We start from the raw sequence: 15585 nt of genomic DNA, 5'->3' as shown, positions 1-15585 counted from the left end.
GATTTTGGGATTTTTTAATATTTCCCTTTTTCAATTTTTCGATATATTTATTTTTCGATTTGTTAAATTTTAGACATTTCGATTTCTCGATTTTTCTATTTTTTTTAATTTTTAAAATTTACATTTTTCACTTTTTTCATCTTCAATTTATTAATTTTTCGTTTTTAGATTTCGGTTTTTCCATTTTTCAGTTTCTCGATTTTTAAATGTTTCGATTTTTCAGTTATTCAATTTTTCGATTTGTCCGTTATTTAAGTTTAAATTTTTCAATATTGAATTTTTTATTTTGGGTTACTCGATTTTTTAATTTTTGATTTTTCAACCTCGCGACTTTTTGCTTCCTCGATCTTTTAATGTTTCGATTTTTCACTTTTTCGACTTTTTAAATTTTGTACTTTTCAGTTTCTGGATTTCTAGTTTTTTTTACTTTTTTAGCTTTTTGATTTTTTTAATTTTGCTTTTTCGATTTTTCCATTTTTCGATTTTTGATGCTTGAATTTCCCGATTTAATTTTTTTTATATGTATTTCAATTTTTCGACTTCTCGATATCTCGATTTTTTCATTTTTAAAATTTTTCAACTTGGATTTGTAGATTTTGGAATTTTTTAATATTTTGATTTTCCAATTTTTGTTTTTTTTGGATTTTTGAAATTTTAGATCCCTCGAGTTTTCAATTTTTCGATATTTTTATTTTTTGATTTGGTAAATTTTAGATATGTACTTCAATTTTTCGATTCGTCTATTTTTCAATTTTTTTAATTTCTACATTTTACATTTTTCACTTTTTTGTGTTTCGATTTCTCAGTCTTTCAGTTTTTCAATTTTTGGGCTACTCGATTTCTCAATTTTTTCATTTTTCGACTTTCGAGTTGATGTTTCAATTTTTCACTTTTTCAATTCTTTCATTTTTCGATTTTTTAAATTTTACATTTTTGGATTTCTCGATTTCTAGTTTTTTTGATTTTTTAGTTTTTGATTTTTTTAATTTTACGTTTTCGATTTTTTCATGTTTGGATTTCCCGATTTTAAATATTTTAATATGTACTGCGGTTTTTCGATTTCTCGACACGTCGATTTTTCGATTTTTACGATTTTTCGATTTTTGGATTTTTTAATATTTCGGTTTTTCATTTTTTGGATTTTTGAATCTTTTATTTTTTCGATTTTATAAATTTTAGATTCTGTTTTTTCAATTTTTCTATATCTTTATTTTTCGATTTGATAAAATTTAGGTCTTCGATTTCTCGATTTTTCAATTTTTTTAATTTTTAAATTTTTCACTTTCTTAATATTTGATGTTTCGATTTCTCAATCTTTCGGTTTTTCAGTTTTTCGGTACTTAAATGTTTTGATTTTTCAGTTTTTCAATTTTTCGAATTTTCGATTTCTATTTTCTAGACAACTTAATTTTTCCATTTTTAAAATTTTTCGACTTTGATTTTTCGATTTCTCAACTTTTCTATTTTTCATTTAATTTTTATTTTTAAATTTTAGATTTTTCGACTTCTCGCTTTGAGATTTTTCGGTTTTTAAAATTTTTGATTTTTCGATTTTTGAGTTTTTACATTTTTCGAGTTCTCGAGCTTTTTAAGATTAAATTTTTCAATTTTGAATTTTTTGATTTTGGGCTACTCGATTTCACAATTTTTCGATTTTTCAACTTCTCAACTTTTCGTTTTTTCGATTTTTTTGATGTTTCGATTTCTCGGTTTTTTGATTTTCTAATTTTTTGATTTTTCAATTTTCCACTCTCCAATTTTTCCATTTTTTTAGTTTTAGATTTTTTGATTTCTCAATTTCTATTTTTTTTGAATTTTAAATTTTACATTTTCAATTTTTTGATTTTTGGATTTCTCTATTTTAAATTTTTTAATATGTACTTTGGTTTTTCGATTTCTCGAATCTCGATCTTTAGTTTTACAATTTTCGATTGCTTGATTTCTAGTTTTTGATTTTTTAGTTTTTTGATTTTTTAATTTTAAATTTTCAGTTTTTTGATGTCTGGATTTCCAGATTATAAATTTTTTAATTTTTCGAATTTTAGATTTCCAGACAACTCAATTTTTCGATTTTTAAAATTTTTCGACTTCGATTTTTCGATTTCTCAACTTTTCTATTTTTCATTTTTTTTTTAATTTTAGATTTTTCGACTTCTCGCTTTGAGATTTTTCGGTTTTTAAAATTTTTCGATTTTTCAATTTTTGGGTTTTTACATTTTTCGATTTCTCGGGGTTTTTGAGTTTAAATTTTTCAATTTTGAATTTTTTGATTTTGGGCTACTCGATTTTTTGATTTTTCAACTTCTCAACTTTACGTTTTTTCGATTTTTTTGATGTTTCGATTTCTCGGTTTTTCGATTTTCTAATTTTACGATTTTTTGATTTCTCAATTTCAATTTTTTTTTGGATTTTAAATTTTACATTTTCAATTTTTTGATGTTTGGATTTCCCAATTTTTAATTTTTTAATATGTACTTTGGTTTTTCGATTTCTCGAATCTCGATTTTTAGATTTTTACAATTTTTCGACTTCGATTTTTCGATTTTCGGATTTTTAATACTTTGGTTTTTCATTATTTTCGATTTTTTGATTTTCTACTTTTTTGATTTTTTTAAATTTTAGATTCTTGGTGTTTTCAATTTTTCTATATTTTTATTTTTCGATTTGATAAATGTTAGATATTTCGATTTCTGATTTTTCAATTTTTTTATTTTAAAATTTTTCACTTTCTTGATGTTTCGATTTCTCAATCTTTCGGTTTTTGGTTCCCTCGATTTTAGATTTTCCGGTTTTTCAGTTTTTCGGTACTCAAATTTTTCGATTTTTTTAATTACATATTTTTGATTTCTAGATTTGTAGTTTTTTGATTTTTTAAATTTTACATTTTAAAATTTTTTAATATACATATATGAACTTCAATTTTTCGATTTGTAGACATCTTAATTTTTCGATTTTTAAAATTTTTCGACTTTGATTTTTCGATTTTTCAGTTTTTACAATTTTAGACTTTTTGATTTTGTGATACTAGATTTCTCAATTTTTCGTTTTTCTAATTTTTCGACTTTTTATTTTTTCCATTCTTCAATTTTTCAATTTTTTTAATTTTAGAGTTTTCGATTTCTATTTTTTTTTTGATTTTTCAGTTTTTCGATTTTTTGAATTTTACATTTTCGATTTTTTACGTTTGAATTTAAATTTTTTAATATGTATTTCAATGTTCCGAATTTTCGATTTCTCGACATCTCAATTTTTCGATTTTTAAAATTTTAGATTCCTCGATTTCTCAATCTTTCGATTTTTCGATTTCTGGCTTTTAGATTTTTCAGTTTTCCATTTTTCGATTTTTCAACTTCCCGATATTTCGATTTTTTCACTTTTTCCATTCTTAAATTTTTGTTTTTTTTTAAATTTTACATTTTTGGATTTCCCAATTTCTAGTTTTTTTAGTTTTTGAATTTTTATAATTTTACATTTTCGATTTTTTGCTGTTTGGATTTCCCGATTTAAAATTTTTCAATATGTACTTCGATTTTTCGATTTCTCAATTTTTCAAAATTTCGATTTTGGGAATGTTTCAATTTCTGCATTTTTCAATTTTTCGATTTTTTTATAAATAAAAAAGGTCCAAGACTGTAATTTGACAAGCAATCAGTTTGACTTCGCAAATTATCTGTCTAATAATAATAAAGTCGCCAACAGACGTCGTACAGACGGAAACGGGATATCTACCTTTTCATATTCTAGAAGGTACAAAGCGTCAAGAATACATAAAATTCGTCATTTGATCAGAATTTATTGATAATTCTAGAGACTCCAAAGCATCTAGAAACAACCGCAGTGTACGAATAAATACCAACTTTTTGACATTAGAAACATTTATTACTCCTTTGAAGAGACATAGTTAAAGCATGCATCGCCCTTTTCGAGTGGAAAAAAAAACATAAGTTAATAATAAAGTTACTAAGTTAAATATATCGCAGCACATCGTAAAAAAAAATAGACCACGTCTATAACAAGAATATCAATTGCAGCTAAATAAATAATTCAACAATCAGAAGCGTTAAAATCGACTCCGCTCGAAGGTCCCGAAGCTCCGGGTTTCTTCCCTCCCCTAGCCAATCGATCCAGCTCAGCTGCCGCGTCCGACCGCATGGTAGCCTTATCCGTAAGAGACTCCGGTCCTCCGGACTTGTTCACCAGCGAGTTGCTCGGACTCGACCCCGTCTTCTTGTGCAGCAGCGAGTTGAAGAAGTTCGCCAAGACTCCCTCGCCCCCAGGGGAACTCACCACCTTGGAGCTGTCCAACTGCAACACCCTCCGCATTAAGCACTACCCCGCACCAATATCGTCAGCGCCAAAAACCTCATCTCCAACATAAAAACAACGAAAATTACGCAAAGAACTAAACAAACAGAAGCACTGTTTCGAGTCTGAGGTTGTGCCAATTTTTGGCGCTTTTGTAATTTGGTTTGTTGTGTTGTTATTACCAGTTAGTCGTTAAACCAACCCAAACACTTATGTCATGCTGCGGTTATCAAAAATGAAATTAATAAAAACATGGGCACATGGAAAATTTGGAAAAACGAGTTTACCTTCTTGGGAGAGCCTTGAGTTGAGGTTCTTACCGTTCCTTTTCCTAAGGGTGATGACCGGATTGGCGATTCTCCGAGTCTTGGTATTTGTAAGTTGTTGCCGCCAGCGAAGAGGATCTGCTGCTGTCGTGCTAGGAAGGTTTGCTCGTCTTCGGCTATGAGCTCGGTCTCGCGGTTTATAGTCTGTGATTAAAAAATACAACGAATCAGAGTTGGCTGTGATATTTTGACACATCACGTTTGACAGATCTGTCACTTGTCGCAGCTGACTTGATTTGAGGCGGATTATCGATCGTTCGTTACCTTTCTGGTTGTTGGCTGCACAATGATGTCTCGGAAGTAGTCGTCGGGTTTACAGGTGTGTAAGTTCTCGTACAGGATTCGTATTTTATTCATGTTGTCCCAGCCGGAGGGTCTTTAAGAATTATTTTTATTATTTTTACCAACGTGTGGGTGTTGATCTTACATAAAGACAGCGTCCTTTTCTACTACTAAAGCTGGTGTGCGGAAGGGGAATCCGTAAATACGGTGTGTTAAGTACTTGTAAAGCAAATCGCAGTTTTTATCTTCTTTGGCGCTTGTGTAGAAAAGGGCAGCTCCGTACTGGAGACAAAACTTGCGGATCCATTGCTGCATGAAGTCGAGGTGCTCGTCGCGGTAATCGTGCTCTTTTTCCAAAGTCTGAATGTAATCAGTCTGAAAAAAGATGACAAAAGTGCAAAAAGCTGGCTATTTTCATGTTTTTTCGACGTGTCAGGAGTCGTAGACTATGAAAAAATAGGTCTCCCGTTTCTGTCTGTCTGTCCGCCGTCTGTGTCGATTTTTATTAGACAGATAATATCCGAAATTAGCGGAACAATCGTTGTCAAATTTGTATGTAAGTGTGGAAAACGGTAACCAAATTGTTTCTGGTCATCATTATTTAAATTTTATAAAATAACGTACTCCTCCGCTTGTGGTTTATAAATCCGTTTTGGGTTTTTACCCAAGGCACATAGATTAAAAAAAAATAATAGTCAAAATTGTTAACTTTGAAATTGCAAAACTGAATGCTTTGGAACTTTACAAATGTTTTAAGGTTATCTGAAGCATGGTAAATCGTTAATCATGACATCATCTTACAATTTTGTGGAATATATGTTTTCTAAATTTGAAAAAGTAACATTGTCCTGGACTTCTGGTTTTAGGAATCCGTGTTGGATCTTTGACATCGAATTTTTGAAAAAAAAAAAACTGAATAATAATTTTTCGACTTTTCGATTTTCATCTTTCTGAATGCTCGATTTTCAATTTCTCGATCTTTTTTTCGATTTCTCAATTTTTCAATATATGTTATACGATTTTTCAATTTTTCGACTTCTCGATTTTTTACTTTTTCGATTTTTCAAAATTTTTCGATTTTTCAAATTTTAGATTTTTCAATTTTTTGAATTGTTGAACTTTAGGTTTTTCAATTTTTGTAATGTTTCGACTTCTCGCTTTTATATTTTTTGATTTTTCAATTCTTTGAATTTAAAATTTTTCATTTCGTTTTTTCAATTTTTAGATTTTTCAGTTTCTCGATTTCTCTTTCGATTTATTGGTTTTTTAAGTAATTTTGAATTTTTCGGTTTTGAGCAATCCGAATTCCCAATTTTTCAGTTTCTCGACTTCTCGCTTTCTTGATCTTTCTATGTTTCGATTTGTTCATTATTCGACATTTGAGTTTTGGGATTTTTGAATTTCTCGATTTTTCAGTATTTCGATTCTTCAATTCTTCGATTTTTTTATTTTTCCATTCCTCAATTTAAATGTTTTAATATGTATTTCTTGATCTTCTTTACCGATTTCTCAATTTCCCAATATTTCAGTTATACGATTTTTCAATTCTGTGATTTCTCAATCGATTTTTTTGAATTTTTACTTTTTCGCTTTTTCAAAATTTTAGATTCTTCACTTTTTGGATTTTTAAAATTTTAGATTTTGCGATATCTCGATTTGTTTTTATTTTTTTAGTTTTTCGATTTTTTAAATTTTCCATTGTTCGATTTTAATTTCTTTAATATGTATTTCGCGATCTTTTTTTCGATTTCTCAATTGGAAAATAAGTACTTCAGTTACACGATTTTTCGACTTTTCGATTTCTCCATTTTCGGATTGTTTAATATTTCGATTTTTTGATTTTTTTACTTTTTCGATTTTTCAAAATTTTAGATTTTTAAATTTTTTGAATTTTTGTGTTTTAGGGTTTTCACTATTTTAATGTTTCGATTTCTCGATCTTTCAAAGTTTCGAGTCCTCGTTTTTACATTTTTCGGTTTTTCAATTTTTTGGTTTTAAAATTTTTCATTTTTCGATTTTTTAGTTTCCCAATTTTTCTATTTATCCGTTTTTTAAGCTTAAATTTTTCATTTTTGAATTTTTCAATTTTGAGCTATCCGATTTCCCAATTTTTCAATTTTTCATACTTCTCGACTTCTTGCTTTCTTGATCTTTTTGTTTCGATTTGTCCATTGTTCGACATTTCAGTTTTGGGATTTTTGAATTTCTCGATTTTTCAGTATTTCGATTCTTCAATTACTTACTTAATTTTTTAAATTTTAGATTTTTGGATTTTTCGATTTCTGTTTTTTTTTAATTTTTCGATTTTTCTGTTTTTCAATTTTTTATTTTTAAATTTCAGATTTTTCACGTTTTTCATGTTTCGATTTCTCAATCTAACGATTTCTTAATTTCTCCCTTTTTGATTTTTCGGTTTTTAAATTTTTCGATTTGTGAATTTGTCGGTTTTTAAGTGTAAATTTTTCAATTTTGAATTTTTCGATTTTGGGCTACTCGATTTCTCAATTTTTCGATTTTCAAATTTTAGATTTTTCGATTTCTCGATTTCTAGTTTTTTTTTACTTTTTAGCTTTTCGATTTTTTCAATTTTATATTTTCGATTTTACGATTTTTTGATGTTTGGATTTCCCGATTTAAAATTTTTTAGTACGTATGTATTTCGGTTTTTCGATTTTGTAATTTAAAAAAATGTTCGACTTTGATTTTGCGACTTTTTAATTGTTCGGTTTTCCAACTTTTGGATTTTTTGATTCTTTACCTTTTCGATTTTTAAAATTTTAGGTTCTACGGGTTTTCAATTTCTGAATATTTTTATTTAACGATTTGTAAAATTTTAGGTATTCCCATTTCTCGATTTGTGTATTTTTCTTTTTTTATTTTTCTTTTACATTTTTCACTTTTTTAATATTTCGACTCTTCGGGTTTTTACGTTTAAATTTTTCAATTTTGAATTCTTCGATTTTGGGCTACTCGAGTTCTCAGTTTTTCGATTTTTCAACTTCTCGACTACGATCATTTGATGTTTCGATTTTTTCATTTTCGATTTTCTAATTTTTCGATTTTTTAAATTTTAGATTTTTCGATTTCATTTTTTTGATATTTCGATTTCTTGATCTTTCGAACTTCACGCGTTTACATTTTTGGTTTTTCAATTCTTTGATTTTAAAATTCTTCATTTTTCGTTTTTTCAATTTTTTGATTTTCAGTTTCTCGATTTATCCGTTTTCAACTTCTCCACTTCTCGATCTTTTGATGTTTCGATTTTTCAATTTTTCCACAATTCAGTTTTGGGATTTTTCAATTTCTCGATTTTTCAGTCTTCCGATTCTTCAATTCTTGAATTTTTAAAATTTTAGATTTTTCGATTTCTCGATTTTTTTTTTGATTTTTTAGTTTTTCGGTTTTTCTATTTTTCATTTCTTTTTAATTTTAGATTTTTCACTTTTTTGTTTCGATTTCTCAATCTTTAGAGTTCTTGATTTTTCGGTTTTTCAATTTTTTGATTTTTCAGTTTTTCGGTTTTTAAATTTTTCGATTTTTCAGTTATTCAATTTTTCGATATCCCAATTTGTCGTTTTTTTAAGTTCAAATTTTTCAATCTTGAATTTTTCAATTTTTCAAATTTTTGGACTTCTCGCTTTGTCGATCTTTTAATATTTCGATTTCTTGGTATTTCGATTCTTCAATTTTTATATTTTTCGATTCCTCGATTTCTACTTTATTTATATTTTAGTCTCTCGATTTTTTATATTTTATATTTTCGATTTTCTGATGTTTGGATTTTCTGATTTAAAATTTTTTAATATGTATTTCGGTTTTTCGATTTCCCAATATCTCGATTTTTAAAATTTTGTCGACTTCGATTTTGGGATTTTTAATATTTCGATTTTTCAATTTTTGGATTATTTGATTTTTTACTTTTTCAATTTTTAAAACTTTAGATTATTCGAGTTTTCAATTTTTCGATTTGTAAAATTTTAGGTATTTCGATTTTTCGATTTGCTTATTTTTATTTTTTTTAATTTTAAATTTCACATTTTTCTCATTTTTGATGTTTTGATTTCTCAATCTTTGGATTTTTCGCTTCCTCACTTTTAAATTCTTGGGTTTTTAAATTTTTTGATTTCTCGATTAATTTTTTATTTTTCAGTTTTTCGATTTTTTAAATTTTCCACTGCTCGATTTTAATTTTTTTTTCTTTTTTACCGATTTCTCAATTTCTCGATCGATTTTTGATTTTTAGATTTTTAATTTTTTTAAATTTCGATATTTTAGTTTTTCACTTTTTTGATTTCTCGATATTTCGAAGTTTCGACTTCTCGCTTTTACATCTTTTGGTTTTTCAATTCTTTGATTTTCAAATTTTTCATTTTTCGATTTTTCCGTTATTCAAATTTTCGATTTTGGCCTAATCGATTTCACAATTTTTCAATTTTTCAACTTCTCGCTCTTATGATTTCTTGATTTTTCGATTTTTCAGTTTTTACATTCAATTGCTCATTTTTAAAATTTTTGATTTCTGGTTTTTTGATTTCTTAATTTTTTGATTTTTCTATTTTTCAATTTTTTTATTTTGAAATTTTAGATTTTTCACTTTTTTCATGTTTCGATTGCTCAATGTTTCGATTTCTTAATTTCTCGCTTTTAGATTTTTCAGTTATTAAATTTTTCGATTTGATTATTCATCGGTTTTTTAAGTTTAAATTTTTCAATTTTGAATTTTTCGATTTTGGGCTACTCAATTTCTCAATTTTTCGATTGTTCAACTTCTCGCTTTGTCGATCTTTTAATATTTAGATTTCTCAGTTTTTCGATTCTTCAATTTTTCGATTTTAAAAATCTTCCATTTTTCGATTTCTCGATTTCCAGCTTTTTTTTTATTTTTTAGTTTTTCGATTTTTAAAATGTTACAATTTTAATTTTTCCATTTTTCGATTTTACGATTTTTTTGATGTTTGGATTTCTTTATATAAAATTTTTTAATATGTATGTATTGTATGTATTTCGGTTTTTTGATTTCTCGACATCTCGATTTGCAATTTTTAAAATTTTTCGACTTTGATTTTGGGATTTTTTTAATATTTCGGTTTTTCAATGTTTGGATTTTTGATTTTTTCCTTTTTTGATTTTTCAATTTTAGATTCTTCGAGTTTTCAATTTCTTAATATTTTTATTTTTCGATTTGTAAAATTTTAGGTACTTCGATTTTTCATTTGTCTATTCTTCAATTTTTTTAATTTTTAAATTTTATATTTTTAGATTTTTCAATTTTTGTGTATTTAAAATTTTCGATTTGTCTGGTTTTTAAAGTTCAACATTTCAAATTTTGAATTTTTCAATTTGGGCTACTCGATTTCCCAATTTTTCGATTTTTCAACTTCTCGCTTTGTAGATCTATTAATATTTCGATTTCTAGGTTTTTCGATTTTTTAAATTTTACATTTTCGATTTTTCCATTTTTTACTTTTTCGATTTTTACATTTTTTACTTTCTCGATTTTTAAAATTTTAGATTTTTCGTGTTTTCAATTTCTTGATATATTTTTTTCGATTTGTAAAATTTTAGGAATTTCGATTGTATATTTTTCATTTTTTTTTAATTTTTAAATTTCACATTTTTCGATTTTTCAATTTTTCGATATTTAAAATTCTCGATTTGTTGGGTTTTTCGATTAAATTTTTCAGCTTTGAATTTTTCGATTTTGGGGTACTCAATTTCTCAATTTTTAGATTTTTCAACTTCTCGACTTCCCGCTTTGTCGATCTTTTGATGTTTTAACTCCACGGTTTTTCGATTTCTCAATTTTTCCATTCTTCATTTTTTCGATTTTTTAAATTTTAGATTTTTCGATTTCACTTTTTTGATATTCCGATTTCTTGATCTTTCGGTTTTTTTCAATTCTTTGGTTATAAAATTTTTCATTTTTCGTTTTTTCAATTTTTAGATTTCTCGATTCGTCTTTAACTTCGCCACTTCTCGCTTTCTCAATCTTTTTCGGTTTTTCTATTTTTCTTTTTTTTAATTCTAGGTTTTTCACTTTTTTGTTTCGATTTCTGAATCTTTCGATTTCTTAATTTCTCGCTTTTAGATTTTTCGGTTTTTCGATTTTTTGATTTTTCAGTTTTTCGGTATTTAAATTTTTCAATTTTTCAGCTATTCAATTTTTCGATATCACAATTTGTCGGTTTTTAAATTTAAATTTTTCAATTTTGAATTTTTCGATTTTGGACTACATACTCGATTTTTCAGTTTTCCGACTTTTCAACTTTTCGATTTTTAAAATTTTTTCGATTCCTGGATTTTTAGGTTTTTTATTTTTTAATTTGTTGATTTTTTAAAATTTATATTTTCGATTTATGCATTTTTCTAATTTCTGATGTTTAGATTTTCCGATTTAAAATTTTTTAATATGTATTTCGGTTTTTCGATTTCCCAACATCTCGATTTTTTTAATTTTTCGATTTCGATTTTGAGATTTTTAATAATTCGGTTTTTCAATTTTTTTATTATTTTTTACTTTTTCAGTTTTTAAAACTTTAGATTCTTCGGGTTTTCAATTTCTCAAATTTTTATTTTTCGATTTGTAAAATTTTAGGTATTTCAATTTGTAAACTTTTAGGTATTTCGATTTCCCGCTTTGCCTATCTTTCAAATTTTTAAATTTTACATTTTTCATTTTTTTGATGTTTCGATTTCTCAATCTTTGGATTTTTCGATTCCTCGCTTTTAGATTTTTCGGTTTTTCAGTATTTCGAAATTAAAATTTTTCGTTTCGACGGGTTTTTTACATGTAATTTTTCAGTTTTGAATTCTTCATTTTTGGCCTACTTGATTTCTCAGTTTTTCGATGTTTCAACTTCTCAACTTCTCGCTTTCTCAATCTTTTGATGTTTCGATTTTTCGATTTTCTAATTTTTAGATTCTTCAGTTTCTCGATCTTTTTTCGATTTCTCAATTTCTCGAATGATCGGTTTTTTGATTTTTTACTTTTTCGATTTTTCAATTTTTTGAATTTTAGGTTTTTGATTTTTTTGATGTTTCGATTTCTGGATCTTTCGAAGTTTCGATTTCTTGTTTTTACATTTTTCGATTCTTCAATTTTTCGATTTTTTAAATTTTACATTTTCCATTTTTCCATTGTTTACTTTTTCAATTTTTACATTTTTTACTTTCTCGATTTTTTAAATTTTAGGCATTTCGATCGTATGTTTTTAATTTTTTTTTTTTAATATTTAAATTTCACATTTTTCGATTTATCAGTTTTTTGATTTTTCAATTTTTCGATATTTAAAATTTTCGATTTGTTAGGTTTTACGTTTAAATTTTTCAGCTTTGAATTTTTCGATTTTGGGCTTCTCAATTTCTCAATTTTTAGATTTTTCAACTTCTCGACTTGTCGTTTTCTCGATCTTTTGATGTTTTAATTCCACGGTTTTTCGATTTTCTAATTTTTGGATTTTTCTATTTGTTTTTTTTTTAATTTTTAGTTTTTCAGTTTTTCTATTTTTCTTTTTTTTTAATTCCAGGTTTTTCACTTTTTTGTTTAGATTTCTGAATCTTTCGATCTCTTAATTTCTCGCTTTTAGATTTTTCGGTTTTTCAATTTTTTGATTTTTTTGTTTTTCGGTTTTTAAATTTAAATTTTTCAATTTTGAATTTTTCGATTTTGGATTACATACTATAGATTTCTCAATTTTTCAACTTTTTGCTTCTCGCTTTGTCGTTTCGACTTCTCGTTTTTCAGTTTTCCGATTTTTCAACTTTTCGATTTTTTTAATTTTTGACTTCGATTTTGAGATTTTTAATAATTCGGTTTTTCAATTTGTGGATTATTTGATTTTTTACTTTTTCAATTTTTAAAACTTTAGATTCTTTGGGTTTTCAATTTGTAAAGTTTTAGGTATTTCGATTTCCCGCTTTGCCTATTTTTCAAATTTTTTTAAAATTTTTAAATTTTACATTTTTCATTTTTTTGATGTTTCGATTTCTCAATCTTTGGATTTTTCGATTCATCGCTTTTAGATTTTTCGGTGTTTCAATATTTCGAAATTAAAATTTTTCGATGTCGGGTTTTTTAAGTTTAAATTTTTGAATTTTGAATTCTTCATTTTTGGCCTACTTGATTTCTCAGTTTTTCAATGTTTCAACTTCTCGACTTCTCGCTTTCTCGATCTTTTTTTCGATTTCCAAATTTCTCGAATAATCGGTTTTTCGACTTTTTAAATTTTCGATTTTTCAATTTTTAAAATGTTTCGACTTCAATTTTTCGAGTTTTCAATTTTCCAATGTTTCAACATTTTAAAAAAGGTACAAGACTATAAGTTGTAGTTCTTTGAGGAGCATATACCAAAATTGTTTTCAACTATACAGAGTGTTCTATTGTTAAGGCATAGCACACAATAGTTACTGTCAAATGCCAACATAATTATTTTAAAAATACGTTTCATGGCTTATTAGACGACTTTTTTTATCAAATGGTGTAAATGTAATCAGAATAACCAAAATTAATAAAATTCAAAATACAACCACATAACATACTTCAAGAAGTTATAAACCCAAAACCGCAATCAACAAACCTTGGTAACGACCACAACAATATCCAACCCCAAATTATTAGTAAGAGTGCCTTCAGGCAGCGACGTCGCGTCGTCCATCCCGTCCTCCCCCTCCCCGAACGTCCTCGAGCTCCTCTTCATGGGGGACGCCGGGTCCAGCTCGTCCCCCGGCTCCACGTACTCCTGCCACATTTTGACTATATGCTGGCGCCGGTTCTGCCGCAAATCCACGTCCAGATTCAGTTTATCGAGATGATCGGCCAGCACGGACGCCCAGTGCTGAAGCTGCTCGAGGATGCTCCAAGGAGCCGTCATGGTCACGGTCAGAATGACCAGCGTGTGTTGGAATGTTTCTTCGTTCAGCGCAAACCGGAGGAGGTCGCTGTGGCCCGGATCGCCGTCCAGGACCCACACACTCAAACGGGTTTGGTCTGCAAAAGATAATTATTCTTAATAAAATAACGAAAGAATTTAATCACGTCAGAAGATGTTTTCTATGAATTGCAATAACCGGATGACAATGCCGACGGTCCAGACTTTTTTATTGCTCTGACTTCCGTTTATTGAATAAAACACTACATTTTATTTTGATATTTTTGATGTTGTAGGTCACATTTGGTTAATTATAACTTGTCTAGATCTAGGGGTTATGAAATATCGAGAAAATATGGAAGTACCAAATTGCCCGACGGACTCCATTAGTGTACATCCTTAGGTTATCCTCGATAAGAAAAACAACTTGAAAGTGTTTATGTTTATACATCGGAAGAATGTCACGTAGAAATTAGTTTGATTTGAATGAGTTCGTCCCCTCAAAACGGAGGATCAAAAGTAGTAAGCTACAATCGACAAAATGTTCTGAATATCTTTATTATAATTCTTATTAAATAAAGACGTTTGTATTTTCACGTTTTCGGGAAAATGGGGTGACTCGTTCTTAATTTGATTAATAAAAATCCGTGACGGCAGACAGATAGACAGACAGACAGACGGACAGACAGACAGACGGGAAATAAAATGGTAATTCCCCTGTTACCACACATTTGGTTTCATAAATCCTGTACATTGGTACAATTGGTGATAGTGATAAACATAAGTAGATAAAATTCTATATGTGGTTTGTGTTATTGTTGTTATTAGTGATTGGAGTGCAGTGATAATTAAAATGGATGAAAGTGACAGCTTGTAAGTTTAATTTTAAGTTAAGGTTTAAACACAGTAAGTAAATTTTGATTTCAGATACAAGTGTTTAAAAAAATCCAACCAACCACCAAAAATGGGTTTAGTGTGTCGTTGGAAGGGCTCTGTTTTTGATTATAAGGCCCATCTTCAACAAATGCACCCTGAGAGTTGCCTCAAGTGCAACAAAAGCACAGCGTTTTACTGGAAAGTGGCACTTGATAAATGCAGTGATAAGGGTCTCATCCAGAACCACTCAAATTTTTATCTGTATGAACTTTATCATAGCAATCAGACAGTCTACATTGCACTAAATGAAACCACAAAAATAAACGGACGTTCGTACCAACTCTATTTGTGTCACAAAGAGTTACCAAATTACAACTTATCTCAAAAAATTAACACCATAGAAAGCCTCTTTCTCCCCCTACACAAGCGTCAACACATCAAAATCCCCAGCCACTTATTCAACGACTACTCCGACACCTCGCGCCGGTTAAAATTAAAATTTGTCTTTAATGAATGACTAATAAAGTGTACAAACCATCACGGTAGTCATCCCTAACATCGATGTATGCATACTCCAACCCTGAGCCCTTCTTAGGGTCCTCCACGCCCTGCAGTTTAGCCACGATGGTAGTTTTCCCGCATTCGTTGTCCCCGAGCACCAAAACTTGCTTGCAGGAGGGTAATTTAGGATTGCCATTATTTTGAACGTCACTCAAAATTTGCGACCTACAAAGTTAGGTTAAGTGGGTTATCGGTGGATGACACTTACGGCAAACTTGCCATAAGTTCTTTTTGCTATCGTCGGCATTTTTTGATACTTCTTCCGGCATTTTTAACGATTAAACTAAAATTCTAACGGGTTTGTTCAAGCTAAACCGACGATTCTGACATTCGACCAGGGCTGACGTTCCCGACCTTGAGTGGCTGAG

At 28.1% G+C, this 15585-nt stretch overlaps 1 protein-coding gene and 1 long non-coding RNA gene across 3 annotated transcripts; both read right to left on the bottom strand.

The window, feature by feature from the left end:
- Positions 1-3857: 3857 nt before the first annotated feature.
- LOC135133855 (cytoplasmic dynein 1 light intermediate chain 1) lies at positions 3858-15584 on the bottom strand. 2 transcript variants are annotated; one of them, XM_064062376.1, is made up of 7 exons: positions 15437-15584; positions 15192-15382; positions 13490-13899; positions 5059-5288; positions 4896-5007; positions 4593-4775; positions 3858-4305 (listed from the first exon to the last, which is right to left on the bottom strand). In XM_064062376.1, the coding sequence occupies exons 1-7, from the start codon at positions 15484-15486 to the stop codon at positions 4045-4047; spliced, it is 1437 nt and encodes a 478-aa protein (XP_063918446.1). In that variant the 5' UTR covers positions 15487-15584; the 3' UTR covers positions 3858-4044. The 2 variants fall into 2 exon arrangements, with proteins under 2 accessions (XP_063918446.1, XP_063918447.1); XM_064062377.1 differs by having other exon boundaries at positions 4626-4775.
- LOC135133856 (uncharacterized) lies at positions 10230-13454 on the bottom strand. Its single transcript, XR_010281208.1, has 2 exons — positions 11771-13454; positions 10230-10293 (listed from the first exon to the last, which is right to left on the bottom strand). It is a non-coding gene; the product is annotated as an uncharacterized LOC135133856 (long non-coding RNA).
- Position 15585: the final 1 nt, after the last annotated feature.

This window comes from Zophobas morio, unplaced genomic scaffold (genome assembly GCF_036711695.1).
Source record: "Zophobas morio isolate AGI-343-1 ecotype UQ-CSIRO unplaced genomic scaffold, CSIRO_AGI_Zmor_V1 ptg000022l, whole genome shotgun sequence".
Lineage (NCBI taxonomy): Eukaryota > Metazoa > Arthropoda > Insecta > Coleoptera > Tenebrionidae > Zophobas > Zophobas morio.
Note: the sequence above shows the minus strand (reverse complement) of the source record. Positions and strands in the feature narration are given on the sequence as shown.